General features: G+C 35.2%; 1 protein-coding gene across 2 annotated transcripts in view; it reads left to right on the top strand.

The window, feature by feature from the left end:
- The window catches only part of AGL (amylo-alpha-1,6-glucosidase and 4-alpha-glucanotransferase), an 84,220-nt gene that overhangs the window by 35,515 nt on the left and 26,355 nt on the right, over positions 1-22,350 (top strand). For both annotated transcript variants that reach the window (XM_078451618.2, XM_078451619.2), the window contains exons 12-25: positions 599-786; positions 2,376-2,499; positions 3,325-3,488; positions 4,061-4,162; positions 4,282-4,437; positions 4,533-4,683; positions 7,098-7,222; positions 7,312-7,424; positions 7,784-7,918; positions 10,923-11,053; positions 14,976-15,112; positions 15,361-15,494; positions 16,783-16,958; positions 20,748-20,850. In XM_078451618.2, the coding sequence (XP_078307744.2) occupies positions 599-786; positions 2,376-2,499; positions 3,325-3,488; positions 4,061-4,162; positions 4,282-4,437; positions 4,533-4,683; positions 7,098-7,222; positions 7,312-7,424; positions 7,784-7,918; positions 10,923-11,053; positions 14,976-15,112; positions 15,361-15,494; positions 16,783-16,958; positions 20,748-20,850 (1,939 nt within the window). The remainder of the gene's footprint in view (positions 1-598; positions 787-2,375; positions 2,500-3,324; positions 3,489-4,060; positions 4,163-4,281; positions 4,438-4,532; positions 4,684-7,097; positions 7,223-7,311; positions 7,425-7,783; positions 7,919-10,922; positions 11,054-14,975; positions 15,113-15,360; positions 15,495-16,782; positions 16,959-20,747; positions 20,851-22,350) is intronic.

Here is a 22,350-nt window from a genome sequence, read left to right as displayed (position 1 = left end):
TTTTCTACAGCTGTTTCTTTGCCAGGAAGAATTTTGCTGGGGACCCATCAATATATTTGTTTTTTAACATTTCAGAAGTCTGTCTTAATGACATTAAATTTAATTCAAAAATATCATTTTTTAAAAAAGAATGTACTTTGGGTTTAAGTATCTCTGCGTTCTCCTTTCTAGTTATTCTAAGTGAGAAAAGGCCTTCTGCCCTAGGCTGTGGATGTAATGTAACTTATTGCCAACAATGAGTAACAAGGTGGAAAGGCAGGTTTAAATGTTTTTGGTAAAACTCTTATCTTCAAAGGGCCTGTGATACTACTGCTACAGTTTTCCTTTCAGAAGCAACTTGAATTTTTGACATTAAGCACACATTTTTAGAAGAGACTGTAACATAGAATTTTGGTGAAATAGATGTAAGATATAAAATAATGTTAACTTTTTAAAACTTTATAAATTTAGATGCCGATACCATTTTAGACATAATTTTAACCAATATATGGTTTGTGGTAGAAATACTCGGTGTGATTTAAAAACAGCAGTATTTCCTTGAAGTAATTGTTTTCATTCTATTTCCTGACCCACTGAAAGCAAGCTCCTTTCTTAACAGGTTCAAATGTTTATCTAAGGAGAGAACTTATTTGCTGGGGAGACAGCGTCAAATTACGCTATGGGAATAAACCAGACGACTGTCCTTTTCTCTGGGCACACATGAAAAAATACACTGAAATAACTGCGACTTATTTCCAGGGAGTGCGTCTTGATAACTGCCACTCAACACCCCTTCACGTAGCTGAGGTACAGAAAAACAATTCATCTGCATTAAAAAAAAGAAATGTAGTGTTCTTTTCTCGCTTTCCTTAAATAAAACATGCAAATACATGTTTCCTTTTGCTAGTTAGACACTGGCATTGATTTGGTGGGAGTATTTAGCACTTTGGCATAATTTCACAATTGTAACAGAATCTTTTGATGCAGTTGTTATGGAATACTGGGCTATAAAATGTTTGATAGGTTAATATTTTTATTTTAATTTAGGGAAGTAGATCATATTGTCTCTGATAATATATACATAACCATACTGTCATGCATATTGTTAACATATTATTACTATTTTATTATTAACTTTTAAATAATATTAATATTTTAGTGGTATATAAATTTCAATTTGTCTTATCCTTGTTATTCTTAGGTTGCTTTTAATATATTAATAGATACTGTGAAGTCACCTGTTACATATTATGTTATTAAGTACTAACATTACAGCATATTGAAGCTAGTTTTAGCCTCTTTCATTCAATTTGTAATTAATTATTTATAAAAGTGTAAGTGTAAACATAAAGGTTGTTTATCCCTCTTCGGGCTTTTTTATAGAAACTGAAACAGTGCCAAAATTTATAGCATTATCTTCTACCTAATACAGCTTTGAAAACACTTAAAATTTTCATCCCGTTTATAAGACTTTTGATAGCTTCCCAGTGACAACTTACTATTCTTTCCGAATGTGTGCATATCTGGAAAATATCGATTATTCTAAAGCCGTATTAGAATGAATATGTTTCAAGTCCTATGATGAAAAATTGACTTGATTTGGAAGACTTTAGTGAACATTAGTTTAGATGGTAGCACATTTTTTAGCTTCAAAAAGTAACAGAGGTCTTTTTCTTATTGTACTTTTAGCAACAGCCATATATACATATTTCTAAGGTTGTTATTATGACAAATCAGAAAATTAAAACTCAGTTTCCTTAATTTTGAGTTACAAAATCCTCTAGGATTTTACTTGTTAGCTGATAGAATTTCAATTATTTTGTTAACCTTTTTACAAATGTTATATGAAAAAAATTGGAATTGATTTAATTTCTGATTAAGATTTTACTACCATCTGTAGGAAAAGCTAGCTTTAGTATGGTTCGTCAGACCTAATCTTTGCAATAGCTAAATGATTCACCATGAGGGAATTTCCTAATAATGGCTTAGTCAGCTGCCTGAAAATTAATAGTCTGCTTAGAGTATTAAAAACAAATGCACATAAAACAGGAGTAAAGCCTAGCAGAATCACAGCAGTATGGTTTACGTTTTTTAATGTGACACTAACATTTTTCTTCTTCCTTTTTTTGCCCCCCTTGTGTTTCTATATCTTTGCAAAATCTAATCTTCCTTTCTGTTTTCTATTTATAAATTCTCTTGTTTCCTCTGTGTATTGGTCCGTTTTATGTTTTCTTACATGTGTACAATTAAATTTATTTGGAAATTCCTTTTGGATTTCCATTTTGTCTTGCTCCATGATATTTTCCTATGTCAAATCCATGCCTAGTTCTGCCTCCTTTCCTTCCCCACTACTCGCTTTTCTCTTTGTGTTACATTTGTGACTGTGCTTTTTGCAGTACATGTTGGATGCTGCTAGGAAATTGCAACCCAATTTGTATGTAGTAGCTGAACTGTTCACGGGAAGCGAAGACCTGGACAATGTCTTTGTTACTAGGCTGGGCATTAGCTCCCTAATAAGAGGTAGGCTTGTTGACATGTATTTCCCATCTGAAACTTTAGTTTTTGTTCAAGTAGATTAAAGGCATTTAATAGCTTTACATACAATGTTTAGTAACTTCCAACATAGTTGATGTTCTTTTAAATACTCTATACAAAATTTTCTGTAACTCAGTCTGTTTTTGTTAGGAAAAATTTCCACTTTGGGGAAAAATATCTCATTTAAAATTTTTTTCAATGTTTATTTATTTATTTATTTATTTATTTTGAGAGAGGGAGACAGAGTGCAAGCAGGGGAGGGGCAGAGAGAGAGGGAGACACAGAATCTGAAGCAGGCTCCAGGCTCAGAGTGTCAGCACAGAGCCTAACGCGGAGCTCAAACTGGTGACCCATGAGATCATGAGTTGAACCCAAGTCGGAGGCTTAACCAACTGAGCCACCCAGGCACCCCCAAAATATCTCATTTTTAAATTGAAAGACCAGTAGGATGAATTGATGACTCATGAACAAAAGTATTTTTTTGTTTTTGAAAATGTACAAATCTGTTTTTCATCTCCTACTTGGATAGATGATATAATCTTAGGCTTTTTCCCATAGATTTTATATAACCAACATCCTAATAAACAACATGTGTTCCCTTTTACCTACATAAGCCTTTTCTTCGGCTAAGTTATAGAGAAGACTTTTTTGTCACCTAAAGTAATAGACATTTGTTTAAATGTTTAAAGTAGTTTTATTTTTTATAATATTTATGTGGCCTTTGTTTGGAAAGTTAGTTATGGTAAGAAACCTAACCTCTTCTGGACAATAATAATGAAGATTGTTAAAATATTTTGTAATGCTTTGCAGAGGCAATGAGTGCATATAATAGCCATGAAGAAGGGAGGTTAGTTTATAGATATGGAGGAGAACCCGTTGGATCCTTTGTTCAGCCTTGTCTGAGGCCTTTAATGCCGGCTATTGCACATGCCCTGTTTATGGATATTACCCATGATAATGAGTGTCCTATTGTGGTAAGCATCTAATCTCTTTCTTGTGTTTACTTATTTTGCTAAATTCATGTAGAATTTAAGAAATGTAATGGATCAACATAGGAGAAAAAAAAGAGAGAGAGACACTAACCATAAAAGAGACTCAAGTATAGAGAACAAACTGAGGGTTGCTGGAGAGGAGGTAGGTGGGGGCATGGGCTAAATGAAATGGGTGATGGGTATTATAGAGGGCACTTGTGATGAGCACTGGGTGTTGTATGTAAGTGATGAATCACTCAGTTCTACACCTGAAACTAATGTTACACACTGGATGTTAACTAACTGGAATTTAAATAAAAACTTGAAAAAGGAAAAATCAATAAATAAATGTTTTGATATTTAGTTCTCTGATACTTAGTGGCAATAATATCTACATACTTCAGAATCATGTCTTAGATTTATAAGTGATTGTGGTACATAGTTTTTTAATGTTTTATTTGTTTTAAAGCATATGAATGTCTTATAGTGTGTAACTATGTATCCTTTACTTCACTTTGCATTTAAAAGAAAATAAACTTGGTTGTTTTTTTGTTTGTTTGTTTATTGTTCTCTAGCATAGGTCAGAATATGATGCTCTCCCGAGTACCACGATTGTTTCTATGGCATGTTGTGCTAGTGGAAGTACTAAAGGCTATGATGAATTAGTGCCTCATCAGGTGTGTTTGTGTGTTGTTTTTTTTTTTAAATCCACAATGGCCAACAACCTTGAGCACTTTTACCAAAAGTTCTCATTATAATTAAAATGTATACATGGCTAAGTTTTAACTTTGTTCAGATTTCAGTGGTTTCTGAAGAACGGTTTTATACTAAGTGGAATCCTGGAGCATCGCCATCAAATACAGGTGAAGTTAATTTTCAAAGTGGAATTATTGCAGCCAGATGTGCTATCAATAAACTTCATCAAGAGCTTGGGGCCAAGGGTTTCATTCAGGCAAGAAACAATTTTTGTTAAGTTTCTTAAGGTTTAATTTCAGAGTAAGTCTTTCCAGTTTGAGTGCTAATGTGTTTTCTCTTTCTGTTTCTCAGGTGTATGTGGATCAGGTTGATGAAGACATAGTAGCAGTAACAAGACATTCACCCAGTATTCATCAGTCTGTTGTGTCTGTGTCTAGAACTGCTTTCAGGAATCCTAAGACCTCATTTTACAGCAAGGAAGTACCTCAAATGTGCATCCCTGGTAATGCAATATATCCCCGGTATATTGTGATTATATTACTTTGTTATATTAAATTGTAATTATATAGCATATATTATAACACATTGCAAGTATAGCTGTAGTTGAGAAAAAGAATTTGAAATTTTGGGTAAGTTGGGGCACCTGGCTGGCTCAGGGTTGTGAGTTCAAGCCCCATGTTGGGTATAGAACTTACTTTAAAAAAAGAATGGAAGAAAGGAATTAATTTGGGGGAACTTACATTTTTACTACATGGAACAAAACCTGGTCAGAAATATTCTCAAATATTAACATTTTTTGAGTTGTGAAATAGCTTTATTTTTATCTTAATACATTCCCATATTTCCTAATTTTTATAAAACCTACATGTATTTCTTTTATACCCAAGAAATATATGTGTACATTCATGTGTCTGTATGTATACATACGTGTGTGTGTATTTGTGTATGTGCATGTACATACCTACACACTTATATAAACCAAAGTAAAAAAGAGTTTAATATTTAAGGCTCTTCATAACCCATCCTCAACTGCCTTCCTAGCCCTCTGTTACTCCACTATTTTAACCAGATAGATATTTTCATTGGTCCTCAAGTAGTCTTACTAACATCTATATATGTGTATTTTTCACATCTTTCAAGAACTAAAGTTCCACCTCCCTTGAAAAACCTTTTCTAAGTACTCAGTAATTTCTCTCTTTTGTGAACATACAGCAATTATAGTCTTCCCATATCTCTTCTTTGACAATTATAAAATGCATCCCTGAGATATATCCTTATTATTGCTAGATTTTTTTCTAGATGTGTGTATTTTATCTCCTCACTTACTGTTATATATCATATATTCTAGCAAAACATTCTCCTGTGAGCATTAACAGCTATCCCAGTCTGTCAATTATAAGAATAGATGAAGATTCCTATAAAAATAATCATATTCTATGTCGGTTGCTAGTTGTTAAATATGCATAACTCCAATTTTTAAAAATTATCAACTTGAACAGTTTTAGAATTAAATGTTCATTAGCTATTTTTAACTGTTTACAAGTGTATATTCAGTAATCTTGTCTAATTGTTGCTAATGTACATATATAGTTTTACATGGCTGGAATCAGTGTGGACAGTATTACCTCAGATTTTGTTTTGGTCACCAATCATTACTAAAACATCCCCATTTGGTCCACGAAATTGTGATTTTCATGATGTTCAATATTTCATATTTTATTATGTTAGTATTCTATTTTTAATATTCTTTATATGTTTAGCGGTGTCTTATTTAAGTTTTAAATATACATTAGGAATAATTTTTTCAGAATAATTTTTTCTTTTAAACAAGCTCTTAGTGGGGCGCCTGGGTGGCTCAGTCGGTTAAGCATCTGACTTCAGCTCAGGTCATGATCTCATGGTCCATGGGTTCGAGCCCCACGTCGGGCTCTGTGCTGACAGCTCAGAGCCTGGAGCCTGCTTCAGATTCTGTGTCTCCCTCTCTCTCTGACCCTCCCCTGTTCATGCTCTGTCTCTCTCTGTCTCAAAAATAAATAAAACATTAACAAAAAATTTAAACAAGCTCTTAGTATATATTTCGAGAAGTAGAATTTCTGGATCCAAAGGGTGCTGTTACCTATTGTCAGATTAATGGCTTAAAGCTTAAATTATTTAAAAAATAAAATTCAAGTTTTATGTATCCTTTGACTCAGCACTTCTGTCCTAGGTATATCTCTGAACAACTCTCATATATTCCGTTAGAAGACAGGGATGAGAATATATTTGGTATATTCATACAGTGGAATGCTATTTGGCATTTGAAATAAATGAGCTGCAGCTAATGTAGCAATGTGAACAAATCTAAAATATACAGTGTTGTTTAATAGAAAGCAAGTTGCAGAACTATGTATATAATCTGAATCCATTTTAATAAAGCTTGGAAATTGGAAAATAACCTGTTGTGTCGGGAAACAGACATATGTAGTAAAAGTGCACAGGATCAGTGAACGCCAAACTGTAGATAGTAGTTACCTCTGAAGGAGAAGGAAAGGTACACATTTGTAATGTTTTCTTAAGCTAGGAAGTAGGACCTGGGTTTTTTTAATTTTTCCCTACTTTTTGTATTTCTGAAATTTTCTAATTCTTAATACAAGTCTTCTAAGTGATTTATTTTCTCTCTGCTCAAAATTAGGAAGGTTATATATTGTTCCTGAGAGCTAAGCCATTATTACTTGAATAAGATCTCTTTTCAAATAAATCTTTGTTAATTTATGTTTTAAAAACAAAAGCATTGTGTGAAAAATGCATCTTGGGTACAATCATCTACCCTCAGACTGATATTTCATATTCAACTTTAAGTTATTTTAAAACCCTTTAGCAATTCCTAATTTCAGGTGGTTTAATATGAAATTTCATTAACATTTCATGTATTCCTAGGCAAAATTGAAGAAGTAGTTCTTGAAGCCAGAACTATTGAGAGAAATGCAAAACCTTATCGGAAGGATGAGAATTTCATCAACGGAATGCCAAATATCACAGTAGAAATTAGAGAACATATTCAGGTATTTGGGACTCTAATCTTACTGCTGTATTTAACATTTTAAGGACATTAGAATTATTTGTTAAATGGTCTTATACAATTTTTTTCAAGCTTAGTGAAAGTAAAATTGTTAAACAAGCTGGAGTTGCCACAAAAGGACCCAACGAATATATTCAAGAAATAGAATTTGAAAACTTGTCTCCGGGAAGTGTTATTATATTCAGGTATGTTGGAATTCAAACTGTTGACTTTGTTTGTTTTTGGGTTTTTTTTTTTAATGTCTATTTATTTTTTAGAGAGAGAGACAGAGTGCAAGCAGGGGAGGGGCAGAGAGAAAGGGAGACACAAAATCCAAAGTAGGCTCCAGGCTCAGAGCTGTCAGCACAGAGCCCAACGTGGGGCTCAAACTCGTCAACCAAGAGATCATGACCTGAGCCAAAGTCAGACCTTAACCAACTGAGCCACCCAGGCTCAGTTTTTTGTAAAATAGATTATATATTTGTTTGTAAAATAGATTATATATTGAGTTAATTTGGAATAAATCATTCCTAAAAAGTAACCATTTTTTAATTAACATTTTCAGAGTTAGTCTTGATCCACATGCACAAGTCGCTGTTGGAATTCTTCGAAATCATCTGACACAGTTCAGTCCTCACTTTAAATCTGGAAGCCTTGCTGTTGACAACTCAGATCCTATATTAAAAATTCCTTTCGCTTTGTAAGTAGTTTATGGAGATTTGCCATTTTAATAACTGATCAGTTACCACAAGTCTGATTGAAGCAATTTTTTATAAGAGTCCTCTATATCCTTGCTACTCACACAGTGGTCCAAAGGCCAGTAGTATCGGCATCATCTGTTATTAACATTTTGTCCTATTGCTTTATCATTTGTGTGTGTGCTTGCTTGTGCACTCTCTCACACTCATGCACTCTCTATATGTAGCAATAGGTAGATACATGCAAACAGATACATACATCTCTATACACACACACACACATGCACATGTACACAATTTTTCTGAACTATTTGAGGCTAAGTTACATTCATCATATTCCTTACCACATCATTTTTTAAATGAGACTGTATTGGGGAGGTGGGCGGGGGAGGGGTGGGCTAAATGGGTGATGGGTATTAAGGAGGGCATTTGTTGTGATGAGCACTGGGTATTATAGGTAAGTGATGAATCACTAAATTCTACTCCTGCTAGAGTTAACATACACTATATTGCTAACTGGCTAGAATTTTTTTTTTAATTTTTCTTTAGTGTTTATTTATTTTTGAGACAAAGACAAGAGCTCAAACAGAGGAGGTTCAGAGAGAGGGAGACACAGAATGTGAGGCAGGCTCCAGGCTCCCAGCTGTCAGCACAGAGCCCGATGCAGGGCTCAAACTCACGGAGTGTGACCTGAGCCAAAGTCAGATGCTCAACAGACTGAGCAACCCAGGCGCCCCTTACTGGCTAGAATTTAAATAAAAATTTGAAACACACAAAAAGGGGGAGCATATTATTCTATTATTTGGCTAGCCCCAAATTTATTTACTCAGCCTCCAGTTTTTGGACATCTAAACTACATCCAATAATTCCCTGTTATGTATGGTTTTTTTACATTCATCTTTGCCTGAATTCTTAGTCATTCCCTTACTATCTATTCCCTTACTAGGTGGTACCACATAATACCAAAAAATTTGGGTTTTGAAATTTAGAGTTGGCTTTCACTCCAGCTTCACTATTCCTAAAATAATCTTAGACAACATATTAAGATTTTCTTCATCTCAATTTTTCCACCTGAAGAACTGGGCTGATAATAGCACCTACCTCTTAAATTTAGTAAGGGTTAAATAGGATACTGCATAGAAAGCACTTAACACTTGATGGCATATAATAAATGCTCAATATATGTTTGCGGTCATAAATACTAGGATAAATTTCCAGACACAGAATTTCTTCATAAGGCTATCTCCACATATCTGAGGCTTTTAAAACTGCCAAATCTCCTCCAGAAAGATTTTATTCTTTCAGCTCTATGTAAGGGTGTACATTACTTGACATTGTTACCAATTCTGAGTATATATTGTTACAATGTAATGTTAAGAGCATAGAATATCGAACCAACCTGAATTGATTTCAGACTCTCATAGCTGTAAGAAGTAAGACCTTGGGCAAGCAACCTAATAGATATCAATATAGTGCCTCTTTTAAACAGTTATGATTATTTATGTAAAACACTTAGAACAGTGATTATAAGATGATGGTAAGTGATTGATGAGTGTTAGCTATTACTAATCAAATTTGTAAACATAAACTACTTTAAAGTCACATCTTAATTTGTTTTAAATATTAGTTAAGCTAATTTTTTTTTTAAGTTTGTCTTTTTAGCAATCTCTCGGGATCCCAGTGTGGGTCCCGAACTCATGACCCTGAGATCAAGAGTTGCATGCTCCTCCAACTGAGCCAGCCAGGCACCCCCAAGCTAAATTTTTGTTGTTGTTCACTGGCTGTCCATGAAATATCATTTTATGTACCGGTCCATTTTTCTGTTGTGTTCAACTTTTTGTTTTTATAAGAGCTTTTATCATTAAGGATATTAGCTCCATTCAAACTATTGTTAGAAAAGTAGTTGCATTCTAAAAAAAATCTGTGATGAAGCAATTTGGTGTTTCTGCACAGTACTTATAAAATGAATATTCATCCTCAGACCTACTCAGGTTATTTTGGGGCAAGGCCAAGGGAATTCATATGCAAGTTCACTGGCTACGTGTTGAAAAATATTGCCCTAGAATGGAGTTGATACTGAGACTGCTGACTGATTTGGTCAAACTTGATTCACAGACTGCAGATGAAAGAGAAGTCAGTCCCAGCTGTGGGGACAGAGTCTAGGCAGAGACAGGGAATAAAGCACAGCCAACAATAATTTTCTAAGCTGAGGCGGAACTAAAAGAGAAGGAAGGAAGTACATTCAAGAGGGTATGTGTTCACATACAACTCAGGAGGATTTGTGTTCAGTTAGGTAAAATGAAATGACTAAACAGCTAGAATTGCAAGAAAGTAGAGTTTTCGGTTGTACTCAGGTGTAGTCAGTAATACAGTCTCACTGCTACCTGGACAAAGGGAAACCAAGGCCATGATAGACACTTCCTTCCAACTACTATCAAGAAGCATCTTTATCTAAGAAAATCCTGGTTTCCTGAATAACCCAACTAAAGGGTAATGCAACCTGCGGAAAGGAGAAAAGGAAAAGGAGAGAAATGCTACCTGATTTCTAAGGTGGTTAACTGACTTTTGATTATCCCTTTACTAGTCTTTGAGAAGTATTTTGATTTCAAGATAATTAGCATAAAAAGCTATTGATGTCCCACATAGAATATAAAGAAACTAAGCCCAACTAGAAAGATTAAAAAAGTAAATTTGTGAGAAAAAGGTGGTAGCAACCAAAAAATTTTCTAGCATACTCTAAGTAGTAAAATTTGGCAAATCATTTTTTTTTTTTTTTTTTTTTGCTTGGAAGAAGTGTTACTTCTAACTGAATTTTTAGCATGTTTTATCTTTAAACTACTATTCATAATGAATATTGTTTATAATGTATATCATAATGCCAAATTCCTAAAACATATATTGCTAAGACACTTTATGGTTATGATTCAGATTTTCCTCTTTGGTTTTATTGACAGCAAGTGAAATTTTACTGTATTTAACCAGTTCTCTTTATTTTCAACTTCTTAGTATTGCTTCTAAATTAACTTTGGCTGAGCTGAATCAGGTACTTTACCGATGTGAAGCAGAAGAACAAGAAGATGGTGGAGGCTGTTACGACATCCCAAACTGGTCATCTCTTAAATATGCAGGTCTTCAAGGTAAGCAAATGCAAGGATAGTTAAATCTTTGGAGGGTTTTTTTAGGGTCATATGGTGTCTTCTTTATGGAAATAGGAGTCCAGGCTCAGAATTTGACTGCTTAGGTTCAAATTGTGGCTCTGCCAGCTGGATCTCCAGCAAGTAACTTCCCTTTTCTCTGCTCCAATTTCTGCCTCTATAAAATGTGAAAAATATTGTCTGATTCATAGGGCTTTCTTGAAGACTAAATGAGAAGATTTATTTGGGCCCCAAATGGGACTAGGTTGTAACTATTATACATTCATCTTTCTTTTTCATCTATTTGGAAGTTTTGTTTCATTGCATATTTGTCTTATCCTACAAAGAGAACTTATAATAAAATATTAAGTAGTTGTAAGACAGAACATAGGAGCTAAATATTTAATTATCAGTTTAACCCATCTGGTTGGAAACATTTTCTTGGATGTTTGTCCGGAAAATTTGGTTTATCACACATGTGTTCCTGGTTCATATAGGATCCCATGTATCATGCCTCCTTTGCAACTCCTTATTTTCTTTGTCCATCTAACCCATCTTTAAAGATGAATTCAGGGGCGCCTGGGTGGCTCAGTTGGTTAAGCGGCCGACTTCGGCTCAGGTCATGATCTCAAGGTCTGTGAGTTTGAGCCCCACATCGGGCTCTGTGCTGACAGCTCAGAGCCTGGAGCCTGTTTCAGATTCTGTGTCTTCCTCTCTCTGACCCTCCCCCGTTCATGCTCTGTCTTTCTCTGTCTCAAAAATAAATAAATGTTAAAAAAAATTAAAAAAAATAATAAATAATAAAGATGAATTCAATTCTTACATTTTCCACAAAGCATTCCTTAACTATTAATTTTCACAGTTATTTCTTTGTCCCCTAGATACCCATTGTATTAATTTATTATTCCTCTTACTTGGCCCTTGGAATATATTGCGTATTTTAGTAATTAGCACAACGTGTTTTGTGAATCTTTATTGTTGTGGTTAAGAATGGGCTCTAGGGATGCCTGAGTGGCTCAGTTAGTTAAGCGTCCAACTCTTGGTTTCTGCTCAGGTCACGATCTCACAGTTTCCAGAGTTGGAGCCTGTGTTGGGCTCTGTGCTGGCAGCATGGAGCCTGCGTGGGATTCTCTCTCACTCCCTCTTTCTCTGCCCCTCCCCCCACTTGCTCTCTCTGAAAATAAATAAATACATTTGGGGGAAAAAAGGATTTAGAACCAGACTTGCTGGTTCTATACTAACTAGCTGTATAACCTTAGAGTAAGCTCTCCATGGTTCAATTTTCTCACCTGTAAAATGGAAACAGTACTAGTGCCTACCACAAGGATTAAATGAGATAATACATGTAAAGCATTTAGACAATGCTTGGTTCATAGTTAGTACTTGGTGGTTATTAGCTTTAAAATTCCACTAAGGGGCGCCTGGGTGGCTCAGTCGGTTAAGCGTCCAACTTCAGCTCAGGTCACGATCTCGTGGTCCGTGAGTTCGAGCCCCGCGTTGGGCTCTGGGCTGATGGCTCAGAGCCTGGAGCCTGCTTCCGATTCTGTGTCTCCCTCTCTCTCTGCCCCTCCCCCGTTCATGCTCTGTCTCTCTCTCTCTGTCTCAAAAATAAATAAACGTTAAAAAAAAAAATTTAAAATTCCACTAAGTAGATTGTACCTTGAGAAAAAAGAATGTTTGCCTTTTTTGCATTCTTGTTTTTTAGCTTTTATACTTTCTACAAAACTAAGCACATAAGAAGCTGTCCGTAAATTTCAGATTTTTGTACTTTTGACACTTTTTTCTAAAACAGTCTCACTTTCAACACATAATGTTTTGTGCTGTGAGAAATAAAGAAATGTATATGTTACCAGTCATAAACAGCTATTCATTCCATTTTCACTCCGAGCTGTTGAACACCTGCTACTTGACAGAAAAGACTTCCATGAACTTCTTTTTTTTTAATTTTTTTTAATGTTAATTTTTTATTTTAGAGAGAGCATGAGCAGGGGAGGGGCAGAGAGTGAAGGAGACAGAATCTGAAGCAGGCATCAGGCTCTGAGCTGTCAGCACAGAGCCAGATGTGGGGCTTGAACTTACGAACTGTGAGATCATGACCTGAGCCGAAATTGGACGCCTAACCGACTGAGTCACCCAGGCGCCCTCCATGAACTTCTTTTCTTTCCTTTCTTAGAGTTAAGTCTAGTTCGTTACTAACTCTGTCCTAATTTATTTTTTTCTTTATATCAATCCCTTTTTTCTCTGACAGTTTAGTGTTTCCAACATTCCACTGAATATTTCTAGCAGGCTCTTGATAGCAACATTCAGGGTGCCTGGGTGGCTTGGTCGGTTGAGTATCAGACTTCAGCTCAGCTCATAATCTCACTGCTTGTTTGTTCAAGCCCAATGTCAGATTCTGTGCTGACAGCTCAGAGCCTGGAGCCTGCTTCAGATTCTGGGTCTCTGTCTCTCTCTGCCCCTCCCCCGTGCTTACGCACACGTGCTCTCTCTCTCTCTCTGTCTCTCTCTCTCTCTCAAAAATAAATATTAAAAAAAATTTTTTAAATAGCAATATCCAGTTACATCAAACCAACCAACTTCACTGACTTTCTCTCCCCTAAGCCACATTCCCCTTCTCTTCTTCTCTACTTCTTACAATAATACATATTCAGTCATGTTGGAATCCAGGAATCTATTTTTGGATCCATCCCTCTTATCTTCACTATTTAATCAGTGATTATGACTATGGATTTTTTTCTGTGTTCTCTGTGATATGCCATATCCTTTTATTTTCTATTTTCTATTATTTATTTCTATTTTCTATAACTATTTCGTAGTTAGCACCCTATTCAAAGACTAAGTCCCGTCTGCAAAACCAAGTAACCTGTTTTCCAACCTCTTGTTACCTCTTCCACGAATCATTCCATCCCATTGATATATCAGATCTCTAAAACGCTGCTCCATCATGTCACCATTATTAAACAAGTGGAGCTCACATTTGCTGAGCAATGTTTGCCTTCCCTTAAAATACTAGGGCAAAAGTGAAATGTTATTTTATACTGTCTTGTTTTCTAGTTGTTTTTTTTTTTTTTTTTTTTTTATGTTTTAAGCTTTGTTTCCCAAAGAAGGTTGTAAAGGCCCTTGAGAGAAAGAACTACATCTTAAATTTATATAATTATTTTTTCAATTTCTCGAGACATGCTACATACACAGTAGAATTAAATTCTAAATATATAAATAAATTTAATCAAAGTGAACATGGTGAGGCTATTAATATAATGTTTTTAAGGTGGAAATTATTGCGTTATTGGGCAACCAAAGAAGTGCTATTGTTCTGTCATTGAAATAACAGACTCTGCTATGTATGCATAGGAATTCTATGAGTTTCTGTTGAGTATTACTTAAGGATATGCCCATATATTCACCTTGATGGTTTGTTTAGTCCCAGCTACCTCTTGCTATATTTCAAAGATTCTTTCCAAAGCAGGCTTTGTTATTATTGTTATGAGAGATGCTCTTGTTCTCTCTGAAACCAGTCCTGTGATTGCCTGAATAGTAATGAATCTACCACTTTCCACTATGACAAGACACAGACTTACCAATTTTTCCCCAGTGCCTTAGGGTAGGGAAACTATGACATTTAGTTGCCTTTGAATATTATAATATTCAAATTCAAAAGAACAAAACAAGTCCCAGAAGTTAAGCATCCTGGAAAGCTCGGCATAGCTCCTATGACAGTAGTCCCCTTCAGTATGTCTTTGTATCTTGGGCCCAGCCACTGTTGCCACACTTATCTCCAACCACGGGAAGTGCCACTGTGGTCTTTGCAGCCTTTGTGTCTACGTCTATATGTGTTCACCCTAAATCATTAGAGACAGCAGTAGCCCAGGCTATGGGAACAAGTTGCCTCTGCTAATAACAGCATGATATTTCTATGAATTTTCAGGATTAATGTCCGTCTTGGCAGAAATAAGACCAAAGAATGACTTGGGGCATCCCTTCTGTGATAATTTGAGATCTGGAGATTGGATGATTGACTATGTCAGTAACCGGCTTATTTCGCGGTCAGGAACTATTGCTGAAGTAAGTAAAGCTATGTTCTAGCTGAAAAAAACAAGGACACAAATAAAAATTATGTTACTATGGTATCTATAAAATTAACATTGTTTTCTGACCTGAAATATTTCCCTCCCTTCTTCATCATCTTCTGATTCTAATAAATGGAAATCTAGTGGATTATTAGATAATAGATGCATGTTTGGATTTACCTCTTAAAATGCATCCAGCCTGTAAACACACCGAATTAACTTCTAAAATTATTTTTATGACAGGTTGGTAAATGGTTGCAGGCTATGTTCTTCTACCTGAAGCAGATCCCACGTTATCTTATCCCATGCTACTTTGATGCTATACTAATCGGTGCATACACCACTCTTCTGGATATAGCATGGAAGCAGATGTCAAGGTATATCCAACAAAGCTTGAGTAAATAGGCATGCTTGTGTAGAAACTGTATGCAGTCAGTTTATACACACATTTGAAAGACCAAAACGTAAGGAATTGTCATAGACTTAGAGCTGAGAGTCTGTAAGTGGATAATAAATATATTTGCATCCTTTAATCTGGAGCATATAAAAACAAACATCCCCATTAAAATCTGTTCAGTAAAGCTAAAAAAACATGTTCATGAGAAAATTTAATTGTTTTATATTATTTGTTTCTGTTTACTCGTTGACTTGTTACGTTAATGGATATAAGTTTGGAATATGCATACAAAATATGCCTGGGTAGCTCAGTCAGTTAAGCGTCAGACTTCAGCTCAGGTCATGATCTCACGGTGTGTGAGTTCAAGCCCCGCGTCAGGGCCTGTGCTGATAGCTCAGAGCCTGGAGCCTGCTTTGGATTCTGTGTCTCCCTCTCTGTCTGCCCCTCCCCTGCTCGTGCTCTTTCTCTCAAAAATAAATAAAAATGTTTAAAAAAATTTTTTTAAAAGAATATGCATATATAGTTCTTTTTCTAATTTTTCATTAACTAAGAAAAAAATTATTCTGTTATTATGAATGAAATCTGCCTTTAGTGATGAATTTCCCTAAAATGAAATTACAGATCTAATGTGCCACTGAAGAGCCACCAAATTGATTTGGGCATAATTTCAGAAAAAACAGAACTTCAGCCCTTCCTTCCATTTGGCACAACAAGCTCATGGACTTAAAGCCAGTTGTAATATTGGGTGAAATGAAAGCAGTTCTGAAATCTAACCAAATTGAAAATGTTTTCAACTAGTATTACCATTTTTACACATCTGCGTAGAGAGACTTTGAAAGAAACCAAATAAAATGACACTGCTAAATAATTTTGAAATAGTAGGTATGCAAGATGAGTAAGTTCTAGAAATGTGCTGTGTACCATTGTGCCTGTAAATAGCAGTATTGCATTGTACGCTTAAGATCTGTTGAGAGTAGATTTCAAGTATGTGTTATGAACACCACAATTTTGCATTTCTACAAATAATATTTTTAAGTGTATTTATTATTCGAGAGGAAAGAGAGAAAGAGAGAGAATGTGCACAAGAAGGGGAGGGGCAGAGAAAGGGAAAGAATCCCAAGCAGGCTCAGCACAGAGCCTGACTCAGGGCTCAATCTCACAAACCTTGAGATCACGACTTGAGCCAAAATCAAGAGTAAGACACTCAGCTGACTAAGCCACCTAGGTGCCCCTCTACAAATATTTTAAACTCGGTCACTTTGTTACAGCTTTGTTCAGAATGGTTCTACCTTTGTGAAACACCTTTCACTGGGATCAGTGCAAATGTGTGGAGTAGGAAAGTGCCCTTCTCTGCCACGTCTTTCACCTTCACTCATGGATGTGCCATATAGGCTAAATGAGATCACAAAAGAAAAGGAGCAATATTGTGTATCTCTAGCTGCAGGTAAGAAATTACATACAGGTTAAAATGTGTCAGTCAATATTTTTTCAAAGAGGAAAAGCTATGGGGAAATGACTAATTTTTTTAAAAAACTCATGATGTTACCCAAGATTTTATATGACTGCTTAGTAAAATTCCATAGCTACTCACTTGTAAAACTAACAATTGTGCTTACTATTTAATTAATACTGTGCAACAGACATTTATATTTGTGTTTTCATGGTGGCTCATTAATCCTTTTCTTCTGCATGTTTCTTTTTTTTCCAACTCTGAGTATTTTGTATTTTTTTTATCAGATTTGTTTTACTACTCTTTTACATTATATTATACTTCTTTCCCAATTTAAAAAATTAACTCAAGGGGCACCTGGGTGACTCAGTTGGTTGAGCATCCAACTTCAGCTCAGGTCATGATCTCACGGTCCATGCCGTGAGTTCGAGCCCCACATCGGGCTCTGTGCTGACAACTCAGAGCCTGGAGCCTGCTTCTGATTCTGTGTTTCCCTCTCTCTCTACCCCTCCGCTGCTTGCTTTCTGTCTCCCTCTCTCTCTCTCTAAAAAATAAACAGTTAAAAAAATTAACTCAACCTTGCAAATTACCAAGAGATAATAGGAAGATCCTCTACATGTTAAAAAACACAAAACAAATGTTAAATAATTTTTATTATGTGTCTAATTGCAATAAAATTCTTTCAACTCTATTTGTTGGCATCCTTTCCTGCAAGTAGTATTAAAACCTGAATCAAGAAACAAATCCCAGTAAGCAAAATAGGCTAAAGAACAGGCTTTTATTTTCTTTTTAATATATTTCAAGCTATTTCTAGAACGTGCTTAATACTTAACACCACTGAATTTAAAACTTTCCAAACTAAACTGAAAAATACCAAATTGCAGGATGAAGATAATAGTAGTTATGTGATTTCCTCTGTTTACCCTTGAATTTGCATCTACTCAGACCAAGAAAAAAGACTTCTTAAGACCTGACAACTAAAAAAGAAATTAACTTTTCATTTAGAATGATCATATGAATCCTCTGAATGTTTTAATTATATAATCATGTTTTAGATTTTCACTCAATATCATCTCCTCCTGGCACTTAATTTCCCCTGTGAATTCATGCAGATGCTCATGAAACTGAACTGGGTCATTGTGGAAAAAAAATTGATATGCAGAATTTGGTTTTAAAGCCCACTGCTTAGAAGCCTATTACACAGTATAGTGATCTCAACATTCTTGACTATGCACTGCTATTGTTAAGCACTCCCAAAATAAATATACTGATATACTGGTATCATAACTGGTATATTGATATGTTATGATATGTGATATAATCTTGTACAGTGTAAAATAAAAACAGAAACTAAAAAGGTAATGGGGCACCTGGGTGGCTCAATCAGTTAAGCATTTGACTTTGGCTCAGGTCATGATCTCATAGTTCATAAGTTCAAGCCCCCCATCAGGCTCTGTGTTGACAGCTCAGAGCCTGGAGCCTGCTTCAGATTCTGTGTCTCCCTCTGTCTCCCTGCCTCTCCCCCACTCACACTCTCTGTCTGCCTCTCAAAAAATAAATAAATGTCAAAAAAAATTTTTAAGAAACCAGAAAGGTAAGTTGATAAGTATAAATAGAAGTTTTGATATTTCCTTCTAGTATCCCAAGAGACTGTTCTGTATGCTACATACTAACAAAAAACAGAACTGTGCTCATTTTTGCAGATAGGTTTTTGGGGGTTCATTTTAAAATGAATACCAAGGTCTTTGGTGACAATAGTACCAAAAAAAATTATAATTGTAAACTTGTATAATAATTGACAAGGTAGAAATCACTCAGAAGATATGTGGTAAGTCCTATACTCTTAGAGGTCAAAAGGTTAACGCTAACATTTCCACATATCAGTGCTAGAGATTTTATAGTTTTGACTTCTTCCCAAAGACAAATTGCCTGTACTTTAGGGCATAACAACTCAAATTTACCCTTAAATCTATCTATACTCATAATTTATTCAAAGTGTTAAATGGGTTAAAGTACCAGGAAGTCTGTGTGGCATAGAGTGGTATTATAGATGTCTACTGTCCTCATCGTCATCAAAGTTACAATCATCAACCATATATAAACCATATATTAATAATAAACCATGTGCAAATAATACACAAAGTGTTTAGAGAAATTTTGTACCACTATTTTAGAGACAATGTAGAAACGAAACGTCTAATATTGCCTTTAGTTCTGATCCTTCTTAATAGAAAGTAATGTCGACTCTCCAAGAAGGCAAAGACCCAATAAGCAGAAACTTAAATTGTGAAGTATACTTAGGAATGGCCAAAATTTTCTTTTATCTCAGGCAAATTCTTTCACTTCTCAACTTACCTTTTTTTAAAAATGTTTATTTATTTATTTTGAGAGAGAGAGATTACGCCAGCATGGAGAGAGAGATCAGAGAGAGAATCCCAAGCAGGCTCTGAGCTGTCAGCACAGAGCCCAACGTGGAGTGATCTCACGAATCGTGAGATCATGACCTAAGCAGAAATCAAGAGTCACATGCTTAATTGACTGAGCCACCCAGGCACCCCACAATTTGCCTTTTATAATTAGTCTTTTATTTCATTCATTCAACAAATTTTTGTAATTTTTTCTTACCAGTTACAACTTTTAGCAATAGATATAGTTTGGTAAATAAGCCAGATAAGGTTTCTGTTGTCGTGAATCTTATTTTCCACTATGGAGAGACATTTATTCATTCAACAAACCAGAAAACAAGCAAACAAGATAATGTCATATAGTGTTAAGTGTTTAGAAGATAGTTATGAATGAACACTGTGTACATTTTATGTCCTTAGTTTTCCCTTCCTGAAAAATGTGTTGCATTTATGCTTTAGCATAGTTCTTTTTTTGAGTGGAATGCTAATTTCCTTTACTTTCCTACTGATCATTGTTTTTGGTACCAATAAAGATAACAATATATTCTTTACTTGTTTTATAAGAAACCAAACTCAATCTAAAAGTTGTAGATTTTATCCATCAATCACCCTATCTTATCTCATGCATAAAGGCTGTAGTTACCTAGAATGTTCAAGTTATTTAGCACCTGAAATCCCTATTTTCATTTATAAAAACTGGCTAACAAAGTCTAACACTTTTACATTGTTTTGAATTAATGGGAAATTTGGTATTAAAGTTTGTCTCTAGACTGATAGATTAATAAACATATTCAATTACATATCAGTAAGGTAATCATTTTGTATTTAGAATAATTTGTTGCCTTTAAATTGCAGGTGGAATCTTTTCAAATATATCATTAACATTATATGGCGCAGCTGTCTTTTTCTCGAGCTTATCTGTTCTCATATCTGGAGAGTGTACTTTTCACTTTATTAAACTTTCCCACTTGTGTTACTCAAAATATATATATATATAATTAATATTGTATTGTTTGTTTATATGTTAAATACTAGATCTCTGATTTCAATTTAGCTTTAACTTATTAAAAGAAAGTTTATCTGTGTTTAAAGACTCACATTTAATCAATTCAGGTAAGTATCCCTCTCCAGTCCTTGATTCTTAATATCTTCAAAATCATGGATTCCCTTAAGAAAGTAATAAGAATATGGAACCTCATCACACAAAGTTGATGTAGGTATAAATACATCACATATTTTGCATATAATTTTAGAGGGCTTGCAGACTCCCTATAGCTTATTCTTGTCCCCCACGCTTAAAGCAACTGGCCTATAGTAATGGAGTTCATAGGGGCTTGGGTGTATTATTAATATATTACTTTGTTGTGTTTTCTATTAGGTTTACCTCATTTTTCTTCTGGTATTTTCCGTTGCTGGGGAAGGGATACTTTTATTGCACTGAGAGGTCTACTGCTGATTACTGGACGCTATTTGGAGGCCAGGTAGGAGATCTCTAAAGAGTTGGAGCACAAGTTTGTGTCTAAATATTTTTCACATGCTCTTCAAACCTTCCTCCTTGCCATCTATTTGTAACAGTTGGGAGGTAGGTTTTCCTTAGGTGTTTTTTTTTTTTTTTTTTAATATTTTTTAATGTGTATTTACTTTTGAGAAAGAGAGAGAAAGAAACAGAGTATGAGGGGGGAGGGACAGAGAGAGAGAGAGAGGGAGAGAGAGAGAGAGAGAGAGAGAGAATGAATCCGAAGCAGGCTCCAGGTTCTGAGCTGTCAGCACAGAGCCTGACACTGGACTCGAACTCACGAGCTGTGAGATCATGACCTGAGCTAAGTCAGACGCTGAACCGACTGAGTCACCCAGGTGCCCCTATTTTATTTTATACATGTTCATTTAATAAGATCACAGAATTTCAAAGTAGTGAAAATTTTTGAAGTTACTAAGTTCTAGTCCTTCATGTTATAGGTCAGGTTATCTTCAGCATTTGCTAATTGATTTCAGTTAAACTAAAAAATATTTAACCATGTTACTAACGTCACTCACTAAAGAATAAAACTTCTATGCCTGAATTAACTATAAGAACTCAGATTCACCTTTAGGTAAAATTTGAATTTTATCATTTTTTTCCTTCTATAATGAACACTGAGTCCTGTAGAAAGAATTGTAGTATCAGCTTTTCCTCTATCTGTTGTCAGGCCTTGGAACCTCCAGTTTTATGTTTTTTTAGATTTAAAATAGTGTTTCTTAATGTCACAATCGTATGAATGAAACTACCAAAGGCAGAAAAGAGAGGCTATTATAGCAGTGCTGCTCAAATGAGCACAACTCAGTGCCACCAACCAGCAGTGTCACCATCATCTGAGGACTTGTTAGAAATGTAAATTCTTGATCCTTATGCTGGACCTCCGACTGTGGGGATAGAGAGGGCAGAGTACCAGGTAGAAATCTGTGTTTTCCAGGTGATTTTCAGCAGCCCAAGGCTAAAGTTTGACAGCACTGCTCTACAAGTTAAAACTTTCAGCAAAAAAAAACATTTATATGATACCTTGTTTTGATGTCATTCAGAAAATAACTGAAATTTGCCTCTTCAAATGACAAAAGTTTTGTTTTCAATCCTTTTAAAATTGAAAATTTCTAAGTAGACATCTGAAATGTATCATATTCTTCCCTGCTAACCTAATATAATAAGATCATTTCTTATTGACTAAAGAGACCATTGTGGGGCTGTAGAGATTTGGGACGCTGTTTGCTTCTTCCCCAAATGCTCTAAATTACCATGATTAAAAAATAGGAAATGGAACATCAGAATTCAACACAATGGCTAAGAAATTGGGTTTCGGCCAGACTGCCAGGTTCTAATCCTGGTTCCAAACTACCAGCTGACACATTATCTTTGTTGTACTCTCCGTAAAATGGTGATAGTACTTAACCTACAGGGGTTTTGTGAAGATTAAATGAGCTATACAGTTATAGCGTCTAGAACAGTATCT

The sequence above is a fragment of the Panthera onca genome, chromosome C1, assembly GCF_046562875.1.
Source record: "Panthera onca isolate mPanOnc1 chromosome C1, mPanOnc1 haplotype 2, whole genome shotgun sequence".
NCBI lineage: Eukaryota > Metazoa > Chordata > Mammalia > Carnivora > Felidae > Panthera > Panthera onca.
This window is presented reverse-complemented; position numbering and strand designations above follow the sequence as displayed.